The 23541-nt window shown below is 44.2% G+C and overlaps 1 protein-coding gene across 1 annotated transcript in view; it reads left to right on the top strand.

Moving 5' to 3' along the window:
- The window catches only part of plpp4 (phospholipid phosphatase 4), a 253224-nt gene that overhangs the window by 108368 nt on the left and 121315 nt on the right, over nucleotides 1-23541 (top strand). The window contains exon 5 of the mRNA XM_078564769.1: nucleotides 17329-17453. Coding sequence (XP_078420895.1) covers nucleotides 17329-17453 — 125 coding nt within the window. The remainder of the gene's footprint in view (nucleotides 1-17328; nucleotides 17454-23541) is intronic.

Below are 23541 nucleotides of genomic sequence, written 5' to 3'. Positions count from 1 at the left end.
AGTTGCAGAAAATGATGAGAGGAAGAACCAGCTTTCAGTGCCTGTATTGTTCACTGATATGACTAAAAGACAAAGATTGTCATTTACCCTAGAGGTATTGATCTGGATTTGATGGGGTGCCACAGTCCCCGTATCTTCCCCACTCCCCCCTCACCTAAAAAGTCAGGGAGGTGCTCGCCCACAATCCCAAAGGCTACCCCGCAGAAATTTTGTTTTGTGGTTAGAATTCTGCCCCTTATCTCAGGACAAAGTCCCATCTTAGAGAGCTGCCACCAGTTGGATGGCCAGCAGTTCTGTAGTCCCAGCAGCAGCAGCCAGGAGCGGTGGCTGCTGCTGGGATGCCAGGCACTCTACCACTCCGAGGAGCCTTGGTAAGCCCAAGTGTCTCGACGATGTAGGTTGGGGCCATGTTCAAGAGGCTGTGGTGGGGGGATAACCTTGAGGAGGAAGTACCTCCGATGAGCCCAGGTGGCCTGTAAAGGAGGTTCCCCTCACCTTGCCCGTCTTTATTTTTTAGCCATATCAGTGAACAATACAGACACTGAAAGGTGGTTCTTTCACTCATCATTTTCTGCAGCTATTCTTATCCAGTCTGCACAGCTTCCACTGGAGCATGAGTCTTCCTTCACTATGGGTAAAATAGCAGCAAGGGTGGGATGATGCCCTTAAGTGGCCACTAATTTGCCATTTAATAGGTCCAAGGGTGAGCAGGCTGCCCGACCCCCCCCCACCACCCTGTAAAATTTCAAACAGGTCAGGGGTGGGTAGGCAGCAGGAAGGCTAGATTTTTCATGCACCCCCCCTTCCCCCACCACCCCCACCTTCAGACCAGCTGGCGGGGGGATGTAGAACCCATCATTCCAATTTGCAAACTGAATTCAATCCAAATGAATTCTAAAAAGTGACATCCAGAAAAAATATTTTTGTCATTTAATCAGAGCTAAAAAACTACAGAAACCTTTTCTAGAGGGAAAAGTGGAGGTCAGCAGAAAGGGGGGTTAACCTAGCTGTAGTTGGGTGACGGAGGTCACAGAGCGCTTGCAGATAAGCTACAGTGGGTGTGTGAGGATGGCACAGGACAGATAAGCATGACATTCCGTAACAGCAGATCTCCTGGTAGGAGTCCTGGAGCCACCACAAGCAGCAGCAGCAAGCTGAATTGTAATGCCTACAAATTTCCATGATAAATTCCCTGATCCTGCCTTGCTGGAGTGGAGTGTGGGTCAGAGAATTGTCACCGCTGTGATGTAAACCCAACCTTTGACCTCTGCTCCTTATGAGTGAGGCCTACAGCTGGCAGTTGTGAATCGTCAAACTTGCCTTAATAATTTTTTCCATGTTACTGCTTTTTTTTTTCTCCCCTTCTTCCTATCCCATTTATAGCTTGGTGATGTCTCACACCCTCAACTCAAACACCACACTCAGGTGAAGAGGCTTGGGAACCAGAAAACTATGCAACATGGGGGAGGGAGAACTTTAGTTTCCAAGATACTCCTTGTGCTCTCCAGCACTGTGTACATCAGGCAGTCTTCTATTTCCCGAAAGGTCTCTTTATTTGCTGATGTGACTCGGAAGCTTTGATAAATTAAATATTAAAAATAGAACTGTAAATTTTGGAAATATGAAGAAGTAGTGGGAATGGTGGAAGTGCCAAACAGGCTGGTCAGCATTGGACCAAGGAAATAGTTTTTAAAGTTTTGAATCTGGATCTGATGTAGGATCTCTCTCAAAATGTTGGCCTACCTTTCCTTCTCTTTCAGATGCTAACTGGTGAGCTATACATTTCCATCATTATATTTTTTTTTATTTTTGCTAAGTTAAAGATTAAATGATAAGTTTTGTAAGATGTAATGGAGTATCGTGAATGGACAGTGGGTAGAATTATGATTTATAATACTTCATATACAATCTAATAAAGCTCTATCATACAGTTTCAGAACTCTATTCAATATTTGGTTCTGGCTGAATGCCTAATTAATAACAATGCCTGTATTACATTTGATTTTCCACTCTGTTTAAATTTATCAGTACTGTCAGTTAGACTGCTTTCCTACATAAACATTCATTTTCCATTTTTGTTTAAATTGATCATTTTGACTGTAGGCAAAACATAAAAAAATAATTAATATTTGAACCCTGAGCGAAGATGAATGAGACATGTCTCACAATTATTCAAAATTAGGCCAAGCTTTAGTGCTGCATCTCAAGTAAAAAGAATAAACTTGTATCTACGAAGTCCCTTTCACAACATCAGGACATCCCAAAATGCTTAACAAGCAAGGAAGTACTTTTGAAGTGTAATCGGCGTCATAATGTAGGGACTTGCCAAATTTCCCCCTCCAGATCTTGGTTGAGAGATAACGATTTGCCAGGGCAGCAAGGTAAACGCCCCTGTTTTTTTTAATGGGGTCATGGAATCCGTTCTATCCATCTCGGAGGCTGGTTGGGGTGAGGGATCTTGGTTCATCTGAAAATCAGTGCCTCCCTTAATATTGAAATCCTGTACATTCAGCCTGTAATATGTGCATTCAAGTCCCTGGCACGGGTTTCAAACTCACAACCTTTGCACACATAGGCAAGATTGCTATAAATGAGCCAAGACTAACACAAATAGCCATTCAAAGGGAAGGATCATCTGAATTTTATCTTTATTCCTGTATTATCTGCTGCAAAGTGATCAAACTGATGGACTCTGACTGCTCAAATTCTTCAAAACCTTTTCACAAAACGTAAAGAATTGGACAATTGTTACCATTCACAAGCTGAACACAGAGAAGACTAACAAAAGCGCAACATCGGGTTTGACATGGACGTTGACGGCACCCAGCTCTAACTCACCTACACCTCTCCACTGTCTCTAATTTGTCAGGTTACTTCTCCAAATCACATTTTGGACAAGCAGATATTTCTTCCAGTTAACTATTGGGAAAACCAAAGCCATTTTCTTCGGTCTCCACCACAAATTGCATTTCCTAGCCACTGATTCCATTCTTCTCCCTGGCAACTGACTGTAGCAGAACCAGACAGTTCACAGCTGTGGCATCCTATAGGCTCTGAGCTGAACTTCATCTCCACCACCAAGACCACCTATTTCCATCCACAAGCACAGAGTAAGGGGTGAACAGGACTTGGTGTGTGTTAGGATATAGGCAGCAGAATTTTGGGTGTGTTCAAGCTTATGGAGGGCGCAAAGCCAGGAGAGCATTGGAATAGTCTAGAAATGCCAAAGGCATGAATGAGAATTTCAGTAGCATGGTATTTGTTTCCTATTGTTGTTCAATATAACTAAACACCAAGCACTCATCACATTAATTACTCTGGTGACTTATTATAACAATGTATAAAACATTACTCAGTTTGTTCACTGTGCACACTTCTGTGATCACATGACTTTCCCTCTGCCTCATTAAAATATTCCTATCTGCCATCGAGGTTTTGGATGTATCACCAAGTTACAGTGATATAAATCAATGGGGTGGAGAATGAGATGGAGGCATCCAAACTCCTGGGATGAACACTGGGCAGGCTGACTCCGTGTTCTAGTTTTCGATGCAACCTGGCCCCCCAAAGATGAAGGGGAACTCATAGAGTGCTCCTGTCTCTGCTGCTCTGAAGGGAAATAGCTTCACTTAATGGCTCCTCTACTGGCGATGGGAACAGGATTCTGGTTACCGGGGTCATCAGGTGAATTGCTTTAATGAAAAAAGCAGAAAAATCCTTAATTCCTTGAAATTCCAGAGAAAGAGTTAATTAAGTATCCTGTAGCCTCTGAGAAATGCTATCCCATATAATTTACAATCTAGTGGACATTGACCTCTCTAAATAGAACCATAAGACCCACAGTCCTTCATTCAATGTCTTCACTTTGAGTTTACTGACCTGCTTAGATCTCTCACAGAGTGGAAAAGGATGAAGATTTTCTGGGAATTGCTACTTTCTTCAGGATGCATTATAATGACTTGACAAACCTTTGGATGTTAATGTACAGCAAAGCAGAATGCTCCACTGCTATTGCAGCATACTGGAGAGGTTATAAATCTGCTCTCTGCTAGGATCCCATGGAGAAACCTGAGAGATCACCAGGGTAGCCAGGGTCTGACAGTCTTTAAGCCTCTGCTCAAGTATATCAAGCTCCATTCCATCCTTTGGCTTCCTTGTGCTCAGTGTCGCCCTATGTGTCTAATTCTGTAGTATTCGCAATGAACTCCATCCCCTTCCACCCACCCAAGTGACTGTTTCTAAGTGCAAGCAGTAAGGCAAATGAAATGGTCAGTGAGTGGGTGGCAGTGCTGCCTGAGATAGAGGGGATTGAAATTTCTTCTGTTTCTAGAAGATAAAAATCAGTAATGTTAACTTATGTCTGAGCAGCATGCTATTTTGTATAGACATTTTAGATCACTTAAAAGAACCTGGCAGTTGATGAGAGACTGAAGAATACATAGAAACAGTTAAGAATAGATATATAATCATGAACCAACTGAGGTATACTGATTCCCACATCTCCATTCTCAAATGCCTGGCCAGAGTTAAGTCTAATGATTGACAATGTATCCTCTTCATATTTAATTAATGTGTAGATCTCTGTGCTTCTTCCCCCAGTGACCTGCTATTCCCTTCCATTATATGCTATCTTCTCCTGCAGGAGGGATGTATTGTGCTAATTAGTTGTAGCAGTCTCCAGATCCTACAGCCAGAATCTGTCAGGATTCACGAAATGGATGATGATAATAGTCGACAGAAGGGAACACAAAACTTGCATGTGAGATTTCAAGGTGCTGGTATGCATTACAGGGGCAAGAGGCAATTAACGAGAGTGATACCAAGTTTCATGAATCCTGAGCAAGGAACAAAGTAGACGTGATACCTCAAAGGGCAATCCTTGAATTTTAAAGCTGGGAACACCCAGTTGTGTCTCTGATTTTCAGTAAACTTTCCTATTACTCAGCTGACAACTTACTATTGCTAATCCTGTGGCATTATTACATTTCCTTTGCCACAGTAATGGGATCCTTGAGGTTAGTGAGATGCCATTCAGTCACAGATATATCTTTCTATGTGACCCGTGCTGCTGCATTTGAAGCTTCTTCCCATTTATTCCAACAATTGCAGACCTTGTTTTGATTTCGGGCAGTATAATTTCATCTTCAGTCTCAGAAAAAAATAATATTCATCCTTTTTCCCTTTCGCAGCTGTCTTTGAATGCTTTTTAAATAGATGATGCTCTATAAATGAAAAATTGCACCCTTTGCCATTTTCCAAATGTTCAATTTCACTCTTGTCCTAGCCAGCGTTACATAGTGTAGATGACCGGGGAATTCTAATGTGATCCATGTCTGTGTGTAAAATGGCTATCGCTATGAAACCTTTTTTTTACATAATCGTAGACATCAGAGGTCACATAAGTATGGCAAGCCACAGTGTACAAAGGTATTTGTCCAAACATTCCCCTTGCTGATAAAATAAAAAAACTGCATGCACTAGCATTTGCAAGTAACTCCACATAAATAGTCCATAAAGAAAATGATCACACATGAACAAAAACTGTTTGTTCTTTCTAGTTTGTTCCACTTTTGTTTGGCCCTACACACACATTGTACACACAGGGCGGAGTTTTCCGTGCCTGCTGGCGTTGGACGTGATCGGTGGAGTCAGCTGACAATATAGCGCGATTGGTTTCACAACGGCGTGAAACCAGTTTGCGATCGTCCGCTCAGCCCACCAACGGTGGGCCATGTTTCCTGCCATCGGACATCAGGAACCTCATTGTAATACATCAGCATTTCATTATCAGGCCAGCCTGCTGGAATCGTGTCTCCCCCCCGCCTCTGCCACTGGATCGTCCACCCATGTCGGTGGGAAAGCACGCTGACGTGTTTTCACAACAGCACATAGGCGACGTGCACTTGGCGGCCTGCACTTTGAGAGGAACTCGGAGGTGACTACACAGTAACGTTGTGCAGCGCTTGCCAGGGTCGCCTGCTGGACTTCAAGCTTGAGGGGCGCTGGGGGGTCGGGGTTAAGGGCAGCCCTGCCATTGAAGCAGCTTGTGAGGGGGGATGGGGGAGGCAAGTGCAGCCCTGCCATTCAGGTGACTTGTGGAGGTGGGGGGCCAAGGGCCTGCCGCTGAATTTAGCGCACAAGCATTCAGGGTGAGGGTAGGGTGGGCGAGAGAAGTGGCCACGCATTAGGGAAACCTGTATAAAGTGACCATTCCTCTGCAAATTGGACAGTTCAGGCACAGCCACATTGATATGATTGGAGCCGGCTTCTAGTTTATCTGCTCACTCAAGCAATGCAGAGGCATCAAAGTGCCACCAAGTGCTCCAAAGCGCTTCACCCCTATGGAGCATGAATGACGGAGAGAGCGACTGAGGTTCCTGGCTCCACAGAAGCAGCAACCTCAGGAAAACGGGGTGGCTAGGGCTCCCGCACATGCCGCCCAAGACCCATAGCGAGCCATTGCAGGCCGGTGCCTAACGATACCAAGGGTCTATGGACACCACCTTTCATTCCTGCAGCTGACCGAGAACCAATGTCGCTGGAGACTGCGCATGTCTGGGGAACTGGTCGGTCACATCTGCCACCTGCTGCAGGATTTGGTGCCACGGGGATACGGAGGGCATCCACTGCCAGTGGCTTTGAAAGTGACCATGGCGCTCAATTTCTACACCAGTGGCTCCTTTCAGGGCTCCATGGGTGACCTCTGTGGGATCTCACAAGCCTCCACCCACAAATGCATCCATGAAGTCACGGATGCCATCTTTGCGAGGGCACACAACTTTGTGCATTTCACCTGGGACCAGGACAGCCAGGATGCAAGAGCAATTGGATTTGCCCAGATCTCAGGTTTCCCACAGGTGCAGGGTGCGATTGACTGCACTCACGTAGCGCTCTGATCTCCATAACAACACACGGTGGATTACATCAACTTCAAGGGCTTCCATTTGCTGAATGTGCAACCACCACAAACGCATCCTGCAGGTATGTGCACGGTTTCCAGGGAGTTTTCATGATTCCTACATTCTCAGTTGGTCACAGATCCCTGGCATCTTCGAGGGTCCACAGAGGCTACAAGGATGGCTCCTCGGGGACAAGGTCTACACACAGAGGTGTGGCTGATGACACCGGAGCAGCAGCCTCAGACTACAGCAGAGCGACGCTATAATGAGGCTCATGCTGCAGCTCACAACTTAGTGAAGCAGACCATCGGGATGATAAAGATGCAGTTCCGGTGCCTGGACCGGTCTGGTGGAGCCCTGCAATACAGGCCACAGAGGGTGTCATGCATCGTCATCATCTGCTGAGCCCTTTACAACCTGCAACAGGAAGAGGAGCTGGTTGAGGAGGAACTGGTGGTCTCCTCCGATGAGGAGGACGCCGATGGAGATGAGGGTGAGGAAGTTCTTGGAGGCAACAATGACGGGGATGAGGCTTTCGCACTGGCCAGACAAGGCAGGCACGCTCGGAGGCTCTCATAGCTGTTAGATTTGTGGGGAATGATGACGACATGCAGTGAGGAGATGCCATAGATCCTCACGTCGCATCTGGGAACATTTGATTCCAATCTGGCTTATGGCAGCGTGAATACCCTCTGTGAGAATGCTCCTGTCATGGAGATGCAGTGAAGGCCCTAATAGTCACACAATTGCAGGAGGATGATGACGACATGCAGTGAGGACACTCCATAGATCTTCACATAGCCTCTGTGAATGTCTGACTCCTGTCTGGCCGAGGGCAGCTCATTTGCACTCTGTAATCAGGGTCATATCATAGAGACGCAGCCTTGAAACTTTAGAAGTATCTGATCATTTGTCCACCTACAGCACCTGACCCCTTCAGGAGAACAGCGTTACTGGTCACAGATGCTGAAGAGATGCGGACCAGCCCCACCTTAAAGGCACTGAGAGCACACAGAGAGAATGAGAGAACTCTGTGGCGCCTGTCCACTACATTCTGGCAGCGATGACAAGCACCATCGAGGTGCAGGCATCAGTAACGTGTCCAGTGAGCATGAGGCCAGATAATCATTTTGGTCTGAAGGTTACACACTATACAGGGAAGGGGCCCTGGACCAACACACCTGCCTTTATCTTGTGCAGAAAGTTTTCACATCTGAGTGACAAGAACACTGCTCATCAGAACAAGGAGCCATAGCCAGGGAGACATTCTTGGGAGTTTATTTACAATAGTGAACAATATGTACAAGTGATTAACACCCGTGCCCAGGTTGTGCAACTAATTCTCCTTAACTTTCCTAACCCTGCCGCTACATCTTGGTGCTCCCCGGACATCCACAGCAGAGGTGGAGGCAGCCTGCTGACTGTGATGACCTTGACAGATGTCCTTTGGAGGACCGAGACTTGGAGCGCCCCAGCCTGCTTTCGGGGTCCTGCTGTGTGGCAGTGGCACCCTCCTCGGCCTGTGGAGCTGGAGCTGCTGAGGTCACAGGGAGAGGGGAGTCGGATGGGCCGGACGCTCTCAGAGTCACTTCGATGGATGGCCCCAGGGTGTGCACCTGCTGATCCTCCTCCCTATGGGTGCCCAAAGGCTTCAGGCTGACTTCTTGAGGAGCAGGGGTAGCTGGGGTGAGATCGAGCTGCCCAGCACCTCTCTCACGTACAAACCTGGAGGCCAACTATGGCATCAGCGACGGAGTTGAGCCCACACAGCAGGGCAGGAGCAAATTCCTGAACCAAGGTCTCCATGGCGGCCGCCATCCTACCAGTGTTGACCTCGGTGCATTGCAATGCTGGCGCTATCACCTCAGTCTGAAGGCGGATGGATTCCTCCATCGTGCCTTGCAATCTGAGAAGTGCAGCGGACAACCCTTCCTGATGTTCCCAAACTTGCCTTTGCAGCTCCAGCAACTGTGACATGACCGGGTCCAGAGGCTCAACATCTGACTGGACTCAGCAATGTTCTGGCCTCCAGCAGTCCCCCAAGTGCCGGGGAGCTGGGAAGTCCCTGCCGCCACCTGCTATGGATCAGACAGTGCGGTGTGCTCACCAGATTGTGATCCCTAGGCTATTCTATAGCTAGGTCCCACCGAGGTGTGTGTCTCTGCACTGTTGGAGGGTGTGGGTGAGTGCTGTGACGGGTCTTCAAGGTGGGTGCCTACAGATTCCTCTTCAGAGGTTTCTTCAGGCCTGATTGGAAGCCCTGTATCATGGACTCCATCGGCTGTTTCCCAGATGTGCCTGTGGAAGCAAGGGGAGATAATTAGTGCATGGCAGTGGCCTGTGAAACAGGAAACATCACTCACATCATGGCTGTCTGATGGATGTTGCGCTGCTGGATCCTCACTTGGTAGAGCACCGCCGGCCTCACCATCAGCACAGGAACGGTCCAGATCCTCGCCGGCCAGCTGGATGGCTCTGTTTTCAAAGTCCCTGATGACCTTGATTTTGGGCATTCGCCACCGCTCAGTGACCTCTCCCTCCTGTTGTGTGCCAACTTGTCCTGCATGAATAGAGATAGAGAAAGTGTAAGCAAGACACCTGCCGGGCCAGATGATAAGTATGCCTGACCTGTGTGGGTGGTGAGTGGTCCCATGGACGGGATGAGGACAATGACGGTGGGTGTGAAAGAGTGAATGGTGATGTCCCTTGCACTGGCAGTGAGCGAGGGCCCTGTGGGTGTGTGATAGGTTTGTGAGTGTGAGAGTTGAGAGTGATGAGAAGAGTGACTTGCCCTGGTGGAGCGGAGGAGATCATTCATCCTCTTGCGGCACTGGGTGACTGTCCTCTTTTGAAGGGCGTTGGCGGTGTTTGCTGCTGCTACCGCCTCCCAAGCTGGGTTAGTGCTGTTGCGGCCCATTCTGCAGCCAAAGCGGGGTTAGAGGACATCCCGGCGGGCCTCCATCACATCTAAAAGTCACTCGAGAGACGCGTCGCTAACCCTGGGGGCTGCAGTCTTCTTCAGTTTCAGGGCGATGTCTTCCTTGCAGTAGTGGTGGTCAGGAAGCACTGAGATGTGTGCTTGTGGCTGACTTTAAATATGGCACCCGGCGTGATGTAGCGGCGGGGCGATAGCGGGCGGGTGAATGAGAGCTCGCTTGCCATGGAAATGGCGTATTTTCTGGGAGTGCATAAATAATGTGGTGGGTTTGGGACAATACAGCATGAAAACCCACCATTGCAGCCAGCAGGTAAAACGTCATTTTACCCACCCGCTACCGCACTTAGTCCAAATCTGGGAAAATTCCACCCATAGTCTTTAAAGCATTCAGGTATTTTTATGGCACGCGTGTTCATTCGGTGTCTGGTGCTTCCTGGGGTGACATTGCTTCTCTGGGGAATGTTGTTGCCTTAGTGAGGGTCATTGCTGTGGTAATTGTTGCTGTTGATCTACTGCATTGGTCAGAGAATGGTTGGCCTCTGGGACTAATGATTGTTCAGTTCCTTGCTCAGTTGGTGGAATCAAATCTGCCTCATCAGCTATCTGCTGTGAAGGAGCAGCTTCTCCAGTTGCATGTAGATGGCTGCAGTTGCAATGATAGGTCTGGTCGTTCACTTTCACCACGTGCAATCAAGGTGACAACTTCTCCACACAGGTTCCAAGTTGCTAAGTGGGCTGACTTTTGTTGGGTGTGTTGAATGTTGCATTCTGACCGGCTCCCCAACTCTCTGCTCTGGTAACAATTTGGTAGCTTTATCATAGTGAAATATGGCTTTCTATCATTTAATTTTGATATTATCACTCACTCCTGTTACCACTTCTGGCTTCAATAGTTCTTTTGGCTGTTGGAAGAGTAGTCTGGGTCTGGCACGACATTAGTCGCTGAACTAAATACTTTCTAAACTTTCAGTACATATATTTCTCCACTCTAAGAATGCATTGTACACATTGGTGCTGGATTTAGTTGATTTTTTGATGATCCCTATGGCAATTTTCACCGCTCTATCAGCCACCTTTCCATTTGACTGGGGATAGTATGGCGATGATGTCTAATGCTGAATTTTCCATGAACTCATGAAGTGTCCAAATTCTTCATTTGTAAACTGAGGACCATTGTCACTCATCACAATGTTGGGAATGCCATAACGACTGAAGTGTGCTTTCAAGCATTCTGTGATCCCATTGGTAGTTGTTGACATCAGCTGGTCAACTCCCAGTAATCTGAGTAGTAGTCAATGGCGGTGAGATACTCGGTTCCAGTGAGAGTGAAGAGATCTACTCCAAGCTTCTGTCTGAGATCTCATGAGCCCAGAGAAATTTGCACAGCTGTGATGCAGTGTTCATTGACTGATGTTGAAGTGCATCTTTTGTCATCACCTGTGGAGTCAAACAAGGTTGAGTGCTTGCACTTTACCACTTTGGACTACACTTCACTGGCATGGTTACTGAAGCCTAATATGTGCGTGTTTCCATATTTCCCCACTCCCCTGAGGGTCTTCAAAGTGGGCAGGCTGCAAGACTTGGCAAAGCTCACAAAGGTCATATGGGCTCAAGAAGATTTACAATTCAATACATTCCAGTGGAAAAAAAGTAGACCTTTCTACGACTGTTTTCTTACTATTTTAGCAATGACCTTACTAGAGTTTGCAAGGTTATTGGAAGGGAGCTACATTTGCATGGGATTAAGCGCATGCACCAGCTACAGGTGGTGGCCAGCCTCATGCAGCCAAGAAAGCTGGTATGACAACATTTTTGGGGGACCCAGCAGCCCCACCCTTAGTGTAACCGATTCCTTGCCATTTTCTGTTCAATTCCCCTGGGAGACTGGCAGAATTGCTGATTTTACTAATATTAGACAATGGCAAAATGTCAAGTAGAATGTTTCACCCGGCACATCCTTTAAAAATATGTTGGCACGGGCATAAATAACGGGAACAAACTGTGAACGTTATTTGTAACTGTTTTCATCAGTACAGCATCACTGCAAGGAATTAATGACCCAATACATCTCTTCTCCATAATACAGTACTTGAGTAGCCTTGTCAGCCAGTTAGTTATTTAAAAGCTATGTATGTGAGAAGATTTCCAGATGCCCACACTATTATAGGATGCTTTATGTGCCTTGCTACATTTTATGATTTGTTACCTTATTTTCTAAAGCAGCACTGCTAACCTAGTTTACACATTTAAACACAGCTCGATACATTAGACGAAATCTACAATTTATTGTCACTTTTGCATTCTTAGCTCATTGCTGAGTGTAAATGGGGTTCTGGAATCAATAGTCAATGATTACTTTATCTGAGTAATCAGTCTTGTCACAGGTTTATTGCATTCCCTAAACAACTTCCCACAACATTTAGAAGCTGGTTTAAAAAGTCTATGATTTCCCATTAGTTTTAGTGTGACTGGACCCAGATCTGTTATTTGAATCTTTAACATTCAAAGGTACACCAGCAATGCCAGATGCTGCCAATGGCACAGATTCAATTTATTAATTTGATTCAAAGGCACTGAGTTTCATCACAGTAATCTTCCACCTCATCCGACTGGCCCTCATTATCGTTCCACTGCTTCGCATTTAGGTTTGTTTCAGGTATTAGGTATTACATAGAAACATGGGGGAGGATCTTCCGGTCGGCGAGTGGGGGCGGGGCCTGCTCACCGACGGGTAAAATAATGCGGGATGACGTTAGGCGGAACTCCCGACGTCACCCCGCGTCATTTGCATTTTCAGGTCAGCGGGGGCACAGCCAAATTAGCTGTGTGCCTGCCGACCTGTCAACAGTCCTATTGAGGCCATTAATAAACCAATTTAGGTAATTGACAGGGCTGCTCATCCAACCTCAAGGTTGGCGGGCAGGCCGGGAGCCCTGGTGGGCTTAAGAAAGAGCATGAAACCTCATTCATGGGCAGGGTGAGGTTTCATGAGGGTTTTTAAATATTTAATAAAGGTTTGAGTTTAAGTGATGGACATGTCCCAACTCATGTGACAGTGCCACACGAGGGGACATGTCAGGGGAATTTTTTAAACATTTGTCTTAAAAGTTTTAATTCTGAGGCGATCTCCCTGAGGCAGCACTTAGCCTCTTCCGCATACATACATCCCAGCTGAGGGAATCCCCCCCCCACCCCGGACCGCACAGGGAGTGCATAGCGCTCCTGGCGGACGTCACGCTGGGTGGACTTTATTTGGCCCGCCTGCTTAAAATGGCGGCGCACCCCCAATCGGGGGCACCGATCGGAGGCGTGCCTGCCCATGCCCGCTCCTGCACTTCCCCCCCAATGGGGGGAATAAATTTTCCCATAGAAGAATTTACAGCACAGAAGGAGGCTATCCAGCCCCTCATGCCTATGCCAATATTTCTAGCACTTCAAAAGCTTCAAGTATCTACTTACATCAGGTACGTTGCATTCCTCAATTTGACCTTGTATTCTTTTCAGTTTATACCAAAGGAGATAAAAATTTCTCAGAGTTCCCAGTTTGGCTTTCTTGGGTCAGTGAGACTGAACTGTGATCATGGCCCAAAGAAGAGAAACTAGTTTGCATCAAAAAGTTGCAGTGAGCTAAGTTTTTTTCGCCCGTTACCACATTAGGCTGGAATTTGCAGGTGCAGGGCATCTGATGGTACAGGCTGTTGGCGAGACTTCTCCCTGCCCCTTCAGCTCAGGAGATCTCTGCACTCTGATTTGCTGGAAGTTTCAGTTGATAATGGTGTGGCAAGAACGGTGGGGCATCTGGGACCTTAGTGAGCGGCAGGGTCAACAGTGTAGCTCATTAACCAATGTAAGGAAAGGATTGAGGAATAAACTGAGAGTAAATTTGAGTCAAATCAGGTACTGACAGAGAAATAAAGAGAAGGAAAGAAAGACTGGATTAAGAGAGGGATGAGGCAATAAATGAAAAATAAGAAAAAAAAATAAGATTTGTCATTTTTTCTAAATGTCCAACAACAATTCACTAACTGAAGGAATGAGACTCTCAATTTTAACTGTTTACATTCCAGGCCAGTGAGGTTTATTAGTAGTCATTAACAATTATCACATTGTTAAAAGGATACCTACATTATTAATTACTGGACTGAACTTTCTGTGCAAGTTTAATGGACAATTAACATGCAAATCCAGTAAGTTCTTCAAAGTAATGGGGAGGATAATGGCAAGGTGCTTTTTCTGTAACGCAAATGATGGAGCATGTAAATCAACCTGCAAATTCTAGAGATTGGCAATTCCTAGCATGTCTCTTAATCTCCTGAATTTGCACATTAATAATGGCCTGCATCATTCACATATTGTTTTCAGAAAGTTCTAATCCATTTTCTATGGACTGAAATTCATATGTTTTTAGGGTTGCCAACTTTACTTGGATGTATTCCTGGAGACGTCATCACATGACTACCCATCTCCAACCAACCCACCTCCACCATTGCTTATCTAACACACTAAGTGGAAAACAGGCTCTTCACCACCTGATTGGATGATTCCTGATATTGCCTTCCACCTCCACACTCTATTTATAACTATTAAACAATAGTATTCAAAGAAAGTGGAAATTATTCTCCTGGGTTACATCTTTAATATCTGGAGACTCCAGAATAATCCTGGAGGCTTGGGAACCCTATGTGTTTCCTAATCAATTCATTTCCAATGCTTCTGAGAAGTAAAGACACCTTTGTAATTAGGTCTGAGGTGGTTTCATTGAGGCAGGCTAAAACAGTCACATAACATCAAAAGCTATAGATATTATATTTGTCTACATATATATCAACAATTTTATGTCCAGATGCATTTACTATCAATTTTTTGGTGACAAGTATCTTTTGTCCACAGTTATAATCAAAATTGCCTAAGTAAACTTACCATACGCTTTCCCACCAATGGAGACACTTCAGTGGGAGGAACTCATTACCATATGCCAAAATTAAATAGGCACTTTCCATCATAAATGTGGACAAGGGAATTTATAATGGAAATAAGGATGCAATGTCTGACTTTTAAAGAGGGACTGAATTACAGGTGCATACCTTGGTCCAGTCATGCCCATCCTTTAGCTTCTGCTGAAGGCACTGGATACTGCAAAGGCTATGGGCCCTGACAACATTCCAGCAATAGTACTGAAGACTGTGCTCCAGAACTTGCCACGCCCTTAGCCAAGCTGTTCCAGTACAGCTACAACACTGGCATCTAACTGGCAATGTGGAAGGTTGCCCAGGTATGTCCTATATACAAAAAGCAGGACAAATCCAACATGGCCAATTACCACCCCATCAATCTACTCTCCATCATCAGTAAAGTAATGGAAGGGGCCATCAACAGTGCCTTCAAGCAGTGCTTGCTTAGCAACAACCTGCTCGCTGATGCCCAGCCTTGGTTCAAACATGGACAAAAGAGCTGCACTCCAGAGGTGAGGTGAGAGTGACTGCCCTTGACATCAAAGCAGCATTTGACTGAGTGTGGCATCAAGGAGCCCTAGCAAAACTAGAGTCAATGGGAATTGGGGAAAACTCTCCATTGGTTGGAGTCATACCTAGCTCAAAGGAAGATGGTTGTGGTTGTTGGAGGTCAATCATCTCAGGTCCAGGACATCACTACAGGAGTTCCTCAGGGTAGTGTCCTAGACCCAACCATCTTCAGCTGCTTCATCAATGACCTTCCTTCCATCATAAGGTCAGAAGTGGGGATGTTCGCTGATGATTGCACAATGTTCAGCACCATTCATGACTCCTCAGATACTGAAGCAGTCCGTGTCCAAATGCAGCAAGACCTGGACAATATCCAGGCTTGAGCTGACAAGTGACAAGTAACTTTCATGCCACGCACTGACCATCTCCAACAAGCAAGAATCTAATCATCGCCCCTTGACGTTCAATGGCATTACCATCACTGAATCCTCCACCATCAACATCCTGAGGGTTACCATTGACCAGAAACTGAACTGGACTAGCCATATAAATACTGTAGCTACAAGAGTAAGTCAGAGGTTAGGAATCCTATGGCGAGTAACTCACCTCCTGACTCCCCAAAGCCTATCCACCATCTACAAGGGACAAGTCAGGAGTATGATGGAACACTCCCTGCTTGCCTGGATGAGTGCAGCTCCCACAACACTCAAGAAGCTTGACACCATCCAGGACAAAGCACTCGCTTGACTGGCACCACTTACACAAACATTCACTTCCTTCACCACCGACACGCAGTAGCAGCAGTGTGTACCATCTAGAAGATGCACTGCAGAAACTCACCAACACCTTATACGGCATCTTCTAAACCCACTACTGCCACCATCTAGAAGGACGAGGGCAGCAGATACATGGGAACACCACCACCTGGAAGTTCCCCTTAAAGCCACTCACCGTCCTGACTTGGAAATCTATCGCTGTTCCTTCACTGTCACTGGGTCAAAATCCTGGAACTCCCTTCCTAACAGCACTGTGGGCGTACCTACGCCACAGGGACTGTAGCAATTCAAGAAGGCAGCTCACCACCACCTTCTCAAGGGCAAGTAGGGATGGGCAATAAATGCTGGCCCAGACAGCGATGCCCACATCCCATGAGTGGATAAAAAAAGATTTTAAAAAAGGAAGTGCTTGATCTTGACTCTGAGGTCAATCAGTTACTTCATAAAAAATTAGATTTACTGCATCTGTATTACATGATCTAAAGCACAAAGTTACATTTCCTGCTTCAACTAAATTGTTCTTTCAATTGTGCATACAGCCTACAGCTATAAGCTCAAGCCTTATTTTGAAATAAGACTACAGAAAAACAATTCTACAGCTGAGCGATGTTGTGCAACAATTCAAGAGAAATGTCAATAAGCATTTTGCTTCTGCAGTCAGTAACTTATGTGTGGACTATAGGCCAGGATCGACCTGTCCTGAATGAAACATTTTTCATTTCACGAGTGTGAACTTCTGTAAAATTCTTATCCTGTACCCTTAAATTCCTGCACACGTGTGTCTCTAATTTCTGAGAACTGCACATTTAGAATATATGCTGCTGCTGCTGCTGCACTAGTTCATTCACAACCTTGTACTTTGTTCAGAAGATAATGGGTACAGGAGAGGCTTTTTATCTTCACCGTCAAGAATTTTTGCAGCACATCCAAAATCTCAGTTGAGTCACAATAGAAAATAAAGGAAGTCCTCAGTTACTCTGTACCCTCTGATGTCAATGCTAGGAAGTGGGAGCACTCAAATAGAATTTGTTTCCATTGAGTGAATGCACATTCCTTTTCACACATCACGTGAAAAACCTACAACACTCTCCATTCTATTCTAACGGAATTCTTTCTCGAGTAAATTGTTCAGTATTTTGGGCAGGTCTGAAATAATTGCTCAGCTATCAAAGTATTTTTCCCTGAAACTACTTTCTCCTTCACAAAATCATGAAACTGTTGTACTTAAATCCTCATGATGTATTTTCTTTCAGACCGCGTCCTGATTTCTTTAACCGCTGCTTTCCGGATGGCGTAATGAACCCTGAGATGCACTGCACAGGTGATCCAGATATAGTGTCAGAGGGCAGAAAGAGTTTCCCAAGCAGTCATTCCTCCTGTAAGTCTGAAATGATTCTCTTTGTTTTTCCCTTTGGCTTCCATTCTATATCATTTTTCAACTCATGGGCAAGGCCACTGTGTTCTCGGTGCATTTCTTCAGCTAGGTGACAGAAGAACATCTAGGGATCTCTCCTTGATCTATGTGTTAATGTTACTTCAAAAAAGCACTCGCTTGTTTCCTTGTGATTTATCTTGGTGTTCAAAAGGAGAAATTCACATTATGTTAGTTGAAACTTCTTTTGAAACAAGCTTCTACTCCAAATCAAAACTAAACAGGTTGTTGTGTGGCCTTCCCAAAATGAAAAGTCCAAAAATTACACTCAGTATTTAAATTTTAAATGTAAATATTAAAGTCAACACCAGAAGGAAATCAAAGCCTAATCAACATTGTAAACTTTACAGACTTTAACTCAAATTAATATGGTAAAGTTGGGCTTCACCTGCTCTCCCATTGTAACTTTGGTGAAAGATTGGCAAAAACCCTGATGAAACACAGTATAAGAGCATTTATGCGATATCTCCATGACTCAGGATAATCTCCTTTTATAGTAGGAGATCGGAGTACCCTCAAATTCCAACTCCCATGAGTGCACTGGTTCAAACTTCTACAGTGCTTAAATCTTTATTTTTCTTTGTTAGAATTAAAAAACACTTGTGAAACTAGCATTATTTTTCATGAGGTTAGTGCTATTTTTTCTTTTCCTGCACTACTATAGAGGCTTAGAGCATGGAAAGGGAGCATTCAGGCCAACATTTCAATGCCTGCTCTTTTTCAGAGCAATCTACAACTAACCCCACTTCCCTTCTCACTCTTCAGGGCTTTCTATCTTCCCCAGCTTCGGGAGTTGAGCCACCTTTCCCCTTAAGCAATATTTGCCTCAACTGCCTTCTGTGGCAAATAAGTACTTGCTCCAACAACTTTGTATGAAAAAGTTTCTCCAGACTTTTCTCCTCAGTCATTTAGTGACTGTCTTTCAAAAGAACATGTGAAAGGATTTGAAGTAAATCCTTTAAGGTTATTTGATCCTTGAGGATAAGTAATTAATGAGCAATTTTAACTTGACTAGGTACCTGTGTCAACAAAGATCTATTATTAAAGATGAAGATGAGGAAGAATTTCTTCTCTCAGAGGGTCGTGAATCTTTGAAATCCCTTCTCCAACGACCAGGGGAGGCAATGTCATTGAATATATTCAAGGCTGAGATAGACAGATTCTTGAACTATAAGGGTGTGAAGGGTTATGGGGAATAGGAAGGAAATTGGAACTGAGGCCAAGATCAAATCAGCCATGATTTTATTGAATGGCGGAGCAGGTTGGAGCTGCTGAATGGCTTCCTACTGCTCCAATTTTTTATGTTATTATTTTAATGCACTTCCCTACATAACCAACCTAACAGATGTGTGCTGAAAAATGTAAAGTATACAAAAATCTTTATACAACAAGAGCCTAATGCAGGGAAAGGTTTACCAATACATACAAAATACAGCATTTCACCATATTCCATTATTCTGCACTTCAAGCTGTTGCAGCAGGTTGTTTTTGGTCATGCTACGATTATGTTCACTAGGGTGGGGGTGATATTTGGGGGTGAGGAGCTCTTCAGAATTTGCTTACTTTGGTGAGATTTGTTCAATTCCTAAAATTGCTCAATATGAGCATTCCATGTGTGTAATAAAGCATATATGAAGCATATAGAAGATAGAAAAGTCTCAATTTCTTTGTACTTTAATGCTTTAAAGTCACAGAATTTCATCCATCAAAATAATGACTATGTGGTCCCTTCAGTGACTACCAAGCTTTACAATTTCTTGCTTGAGTTAATATCAAACCACTCAAAAAGTTATGGTTTCAGTTGGAACTGCATTGAATTTTTAGTTCTTGATGGAAAGCATTTACATGAGACAGCTTGAGTTAAAAATTGATATTATGTAAATATAACGGTTTGGCGAACTTATATATAAAAATTGACAGTATTATGAAATAGATTATTTCTGCCCTCTACTGACTCAATGCAACATCATCAATTGATGGCATCCCATAATAAATGACACTGAAAGCATACCTTTTAGTATGGTGTTCAATCATTTCAGCAGGAGGCTGTGGTGAGGCTGATAGATGGGACACTATTGCTAAATTTAATTCTATCAAATTTAGGGCATCATTTTCAACTTGGCATTTACAGTGGTATAAATTTAGATTTGTATAACCCAGCACCATTTCACACTGAGAAAAAGCATACACGCCTTTATCCATGCTGACTCTCTTCAGTGCCAATGGCCAGGATTTTCCAGCCCCGCTGTGGCAGGTCCTACTGCAGGGGATGCGGCAGGCTAGCCAAAAGCCCATTGACTTCCAGCGGGACCGGAAAATCCCAGCAATGGGCAGGGCTGAAAAATCCCAGCCTATGTCATTGCTCCGACATATTACAATAAAGAGGTGTGCAGGGGTTGAAAATTGGCCTCCTGGTGACTGGGATTTTCTACAAATTGTTTGTTATTATATGTCATTTTTACCCTACAATTTAAGCTTAAGAATGTTAATACTGTCATGCTCTTCTGTCCCTGTCTCCTATACATTGAATGCTGTTCCACCTGTGTCCAGGTGATGGATATGTAGTGCTAATGTTATTGGACTGGTAATTCAGAGGCCCAGCCTAATGTTCTAGAGACATGGGTTAAAATCACCATGGCAGCTGGTGAGTTTGAATTCAATTAATTAAAAAATCTGGAATTGAAAGCCAGTCTTTGTAATGGTGACCGTGAAACTAATATTGATTGTCAGGGGGAAAACCCATTCGGTTCACAATGTCCTTTAGGGAAGGAAATCTGCCATCCTCACCTGGTCTAGTCTACATCTGACTCCAGACTCACAGCAATGTGGTTGATTCTTAATTGCCCTCTTGGTTCACTGCCACACAGTCCACCAGTTCAAGGACAATTAGGGATGGTCAACAAATGCTAATACCAACGATGGCCACATCCTATGAAAGGATAAAGGGAAAAGAAAAAGTCTACATTCGGATACAATTGAATGGTGGTGGTTGGTGGATAAGTGCAATTGCCTGACACAATCCAAGGTTCCCATCCTCAAGTTCTGGTAGGTAGTGCAAAGATGCTTGATGAGTTGGCAATCACAGCTTGTGTAAAAGTGCTGGATGTGGAAAGGAACATTGAAGTAATATTCAGATTCAGTGCTGAAATGTTAATTACACAAGAATGCTGTGTGAGACCTGATCCATTTAAATCTGAATAAGCTGCTGCAACAATTTTTAACACTTCTGAACCTTTGACTCCCAAATATGAATATATATGTCTGTGTCACCTATTGGATGTTACCTCAGCAGGAACCAGTGTAAAGGAAGTATTGCTTTTTCCTAATATTACTGTGGAATACTGAAGCAGGCTTAGGGGGGTTGTTTATGTGACTAATTTAATTACACTGAAGACGGTCAGACTGCAAGGTTAAAATCATCAAAGGAATTAGGTGTAAAAACAGGCATTTTGAAATGGAAATGGACGAGCTAACATTTGCATTTGTAGATAAGCTGAGAGGTTGTTTGAATTTCAAAGGGGAATTAGAAGGTGATAAGGAAAATGATTGCATCTTGCAGGAGTTGATAAGTAAACAAGTAGTGGGGATATCATATCTTTATTGACCCAAAAGCAAAGACAAGATGGGAACATGAAAGATTTTTATATTCCTGGAAAGGTATCTTCCAAAGAAGGTTTAAAACAATGGGATTTAGAGATCAAAAGGGAGAAAGTATATTTAAGGAAAGATCAACAGCTGTATGGTGAGTAGCCATGTGAGATCTTGAAAGGTGGAATGTGTGAAACAGGCCTATGAAAAAGCAGTCTCTAGCTACCCCAGAGAAGTGCTTGCTTGTTTCAGAGAGCAAGGTTTTGTTAAACACCTTGGAATTCCATTGTCCAGTAAGAGGGAGAGAGAAGCTGTGAAACACCTCCCTTATAGCAACAGTAGGTGCTTGTAGTAATATTGCTGGATGTTTTATAGATTAAGAATCTATTTGGACTGTTGCCTGAAAGGGGTGGGTAGTTGGGAGTCTAGTTAAGTAGAGATCTTTTGGGAACTGTTATAAGACTAAGGCCAGAAATTTCCCCTCTCAGGGGGATTGTGCGGGGGCGGGCGGGGGCAAGTGCGAACCCGATTGGCGCCCCCAACCGGGGCCGCACCGCCATTTTACGTGGGCGGGCCAATTAAGGCCCGCCCATCATGATGCACGCCCAGAAGCGCTATGTGCTCCCTGTGCGGGCGAGGGGGAATACCCTAAGTGGTTCCCTGTACTCTTTCGCGCATGTGCGCAAAAGAGCGCAGAGATCTCCCTGAGGGAGATTTGTTTCAGTCTTAAACTTTAAAATAAAGGATTTTTAAACTTTTAAAACATGTCCCCTCACATGACACTATCACATGAGCTGGGACATGTCAAAGAATAAATGTATACATTTTTAATAGATTTTAAAACACTTCATGAAACCTCATCCCGCCCATGGATGAGGTTAAATGAAAAATGCAAAGGCCGCCTGGGCTCTTTGTCTGCCCGCCAACCTTAAGGTTGGACAGGCAGCTCATTAAATTGAGTTAATTGGTTTTTAACAGCCGACTCGACTGCGCGTCTGCCGAACTGACAATCTAAATGACACGCGGTGACATCAGGGCACACGCCCGACGTCACCGTGCATCATTTTACACGTCAGCGAGTGGGCCCCGCCCCCCGCTCGCTGACAGGAAAATGCTGCCCTACGTTTAACCATGTGTTTAACTTTTTCTTTTCTTAGTAAATGTTTTAATTTAATCCAAAGGTGGTAGTGGACCCTTTACTTCTGACTTCAGTGCACAAAGCTTCTCGTAATAAACACAAATTGCAAAACTGTTGTGATATCTTGGCCAAGTTTCCCTTTGGGATTTGGTCAGCCTGGCAAATACCACCTACCATATCATAACAGCAGAATAGAATTAGTGTGTGAGATCCTGGAGGTGAATAACATTGATCTTTTCCTACCTGATTATAAACTGTGACACTGAGATACCTCCTGAATTTCTTGTGCGATGTAGTACAATTGAAAGAACTACAAATGTCACAGACCTCCCAGAGATAGATGTATTTGCTGTAGTTTTGGACAGTCTCCCTTCATCAGTCGGTAATAAACTTTTTTAAAAAATGTTTATAAACGTGAGCAGTTCTGAAAATGTTTTGTGCACATTTCTATGTGTAAATGTATTATCAATAATAGGCCGAGTTGCAAACAATTCTTTAAGAAATGTTATATCATAAGTTTAATTATGGAGTTGTCTGTCCAACTTAGAGAAAGACCAGTTGTAATGGGTAGACTGTGATCAACAAACTTCAGTCAGCAAAAACTATGTTTTCTGCGATTATTTACTGCCACACTTGGCATCATTCTCACAATCCTGGGTGATTAAATCAGTTTTCACAGCTTCTTGCTCTTTAAATGCCCTCAGGTAGTTTGTTCAGCAGTTTGCTGTTCATCTGCAGTGAGTTATTTTTCTCTGGTGCCTATCACTAGCAACACTTCATTGCTATTCTTTTGGTAACCATCTTTTCCTTAAATTGCCAGGAGACATCATTGTGTCATCTTCATCCCTTATTCTCTTCACCTGGAACATTGCATTCAATTCCTTTTATTTCCAAATATTCAGCTACAGGTCTGTTTTCCTTTTTGTGGTAATAGGAGCTTTTTTCCTTTTTAGTACCTTCTCCACAAAGGTACTTCTTTCAAATTAGGCATGGCATTGCTTCTGCATGTCTGCTGCTAAACCTTGTACCATTTAGGCTCTCTTTCAGGAGGTTAAAATATATTTCTGCACTAAAGTGAACACATGCGATTATAAAGTATTTATCCAAACTTCTCATGAAAGAATTGGTTTGATCATGTATCAGATCAAACAGCGACACTCAGAAGGGGATCATTTCAGTTTGTTCACTGTGTTACATTTTTTGCCAATGTTAGATTCATAACACGAGGTGAAAAGTGTAAACATTAAACCTTGAAAAAGGATTGCATTTCTACAAAATCAATTACCAAGTTAATTTATTCACGATATG

The sequence above is a fragment of the Cetorhinus maximus genome, chromosome 20, assembly GCF_964194155.1.
Source record: "Cetorhinus maximus chromosome 20, sCetMax3.hap1.1, whole genome shotgun sequence".
In the NCBI taxonomy this organism is placed as follows: domain Eukaryota; kingdom Metazoa; phylum Chordata; class Chondrichthyes; order Lamniformes; family Cetorhinidae; genus Cetorhinus; species Cetorhinus maximus.
The sequence above is the reverse complement of the archived record's forward strand: the minus strand, read 5'-3'. Positions and strand labels throughout refer to the sequence as shown.